The 1,515-nt window shown below is 38.1% G+C and overlaps 1 protein-coding gene across 1 annotated transcript; it reads right to left on the reverse strand.

The window, feature by feature from the left end:
• Positions 1–12: 12 nt before the first annotated feature.
• LOC103133430 (tryptophan 5-hydroxylase 2-like) lies at positions 13–1,096 on the reverse strand (the record flags this gene model as incomplete). Its single annotated transcript, XM_007545177.2, has 2 exons — positions 13–139; positions 939–1,096. Coding segments are annotated over 2 exons (285 nt in total), but the record flags the coding sequence as incomplete, so codon positions are not given.
• Positions 1,097–1,515: the final 419 nt, after the last annotated feature.

The raw sequence follows: 1,515 nt of genomic DNA on the forward strand, positions 1-1,515 counted from the left end.
GTCCCCACTCACCGTGGCCAGTTTCTGTACATCCTCATCCGTCGCTCCCAGTGAGGCCAGGCCGATCTCCTGGGAGAACTGGGCGAACTTTGGGTCAGCCAGCAGGGGAACGTGACCCAGCAGCTCATGACATGTATCTCTGAGAACAAACAGACGCTGTTTGGACCAGCAGACCAGATGTTCTGGAGGAGGTTGGTGATCTAGGCTAAATATAATTATGATTATTTAAAATTAAATATCTGACTTTTTATTCCCGTTGAAACTCATTGGTTTGGTTTGAAATTAGATTGATTAAAGTGAAACCAGTTCAGGGGTTTAAGTGTTGCTACGCCGGTCAGACAATAAATTATTGTAATACACAATAATGTTGGCTTGAGATCATTTTGAAGTGATATAATTGTAAAGACATAATAATAATGCAAGAACACACTCTTAAAGATCAGTAATATTTAAATTTAAATGAACATTTTTAACACTGGAACTGGAAGACATTTTAAATATCCAAAATAAATAAACAAAACAACAGAAACAACAAATAAAATGAATTATAAAGTCTCTATGAGCAATATTGTCCTTTATAAGAAGGGCTAGTTGATACCAAAGAACCAAACTGAAGACTTTTGTCATCCAGTTTTTGGTAGAAAGAATGAGAAATCAAGCAAATGGAAATTATTGAGCTCATTTTAATTTGTAATGAGATTTATTGATTACTGTGGCAGACATAAGTGTTGCTTCTTCTCTCTGGGCCTGCAAAGACTTGATCCTGAGATTGAACCAGTCTTACAGAAACAACTAGAAACCGCTTGGTAAGAAAAACCACAACAAGAAAGGAGGTATGTTAAATCTATGGAAGAAATGGATTAATGAAAAATCAGGGAAATGATGTGACTGTGAGCTGGATGAGATTACAGCGCAGCAGATTACAGGTTTGGACTCACGGTTCTGGTGTGTAGAGGGGGTCGGTGCTGTGGCGAATGTATTGAGTGCAGTTAAACACTCTGTAGGCCAAACCAGCCAGGAAGTCTCTGGGGGAAAGGTAACCGGCCACAGGTCGCACCGTGAAGCCAGTACGCTCTGAAACACACAGGAAGTGATGTCACTCCTCCTCCTGATGATGGAATAACAATACTGTTCTGTCTTGTTTGCTTAAAACTTTCAGTTATGATAAAGTTCACAAACTCTCATCACTGAAGTTTTGCTGCTGACTTTTTGAACTTTTTTTTTCTCCTACTACTCTCCCTTATTGTATTATCAGCAGTTTCTGCTGCATGGGTGTTAAAGTTTTATAATAATATTTTGCAGTACCATCATGGCAACAATGAGTGACTATAATCATTATTATTGCATCTTTTTTGGGTAACTGTATGACTACGTGTGTCATAGCAATAAAATCCATACAAACACAAATAATGTTCTTGAAAAATATACCATTTAATACACTTCTTTAAGACACCAGTCACATAAAGAAGAGCGATTGGTACCAACCCCAAAACTGACAGTAAGGTAAGTTTTGGA

This window comes from Poecilia formosa, unplaced genomic scaffold, assembly GCF_000485575.1.
Source record: "Poecilia formosa unplaced genomic scaffold, Poecilia_formosa-5.1.2 Scaffold3399, whole genome shotgun sequence".
Lineage (NCBI taxonomy): Eukaryota > Metazoa > Chordata > Actinopteri > Cyprinodontiformes > Poeciliidae > Poecilia > Poecilia formosa.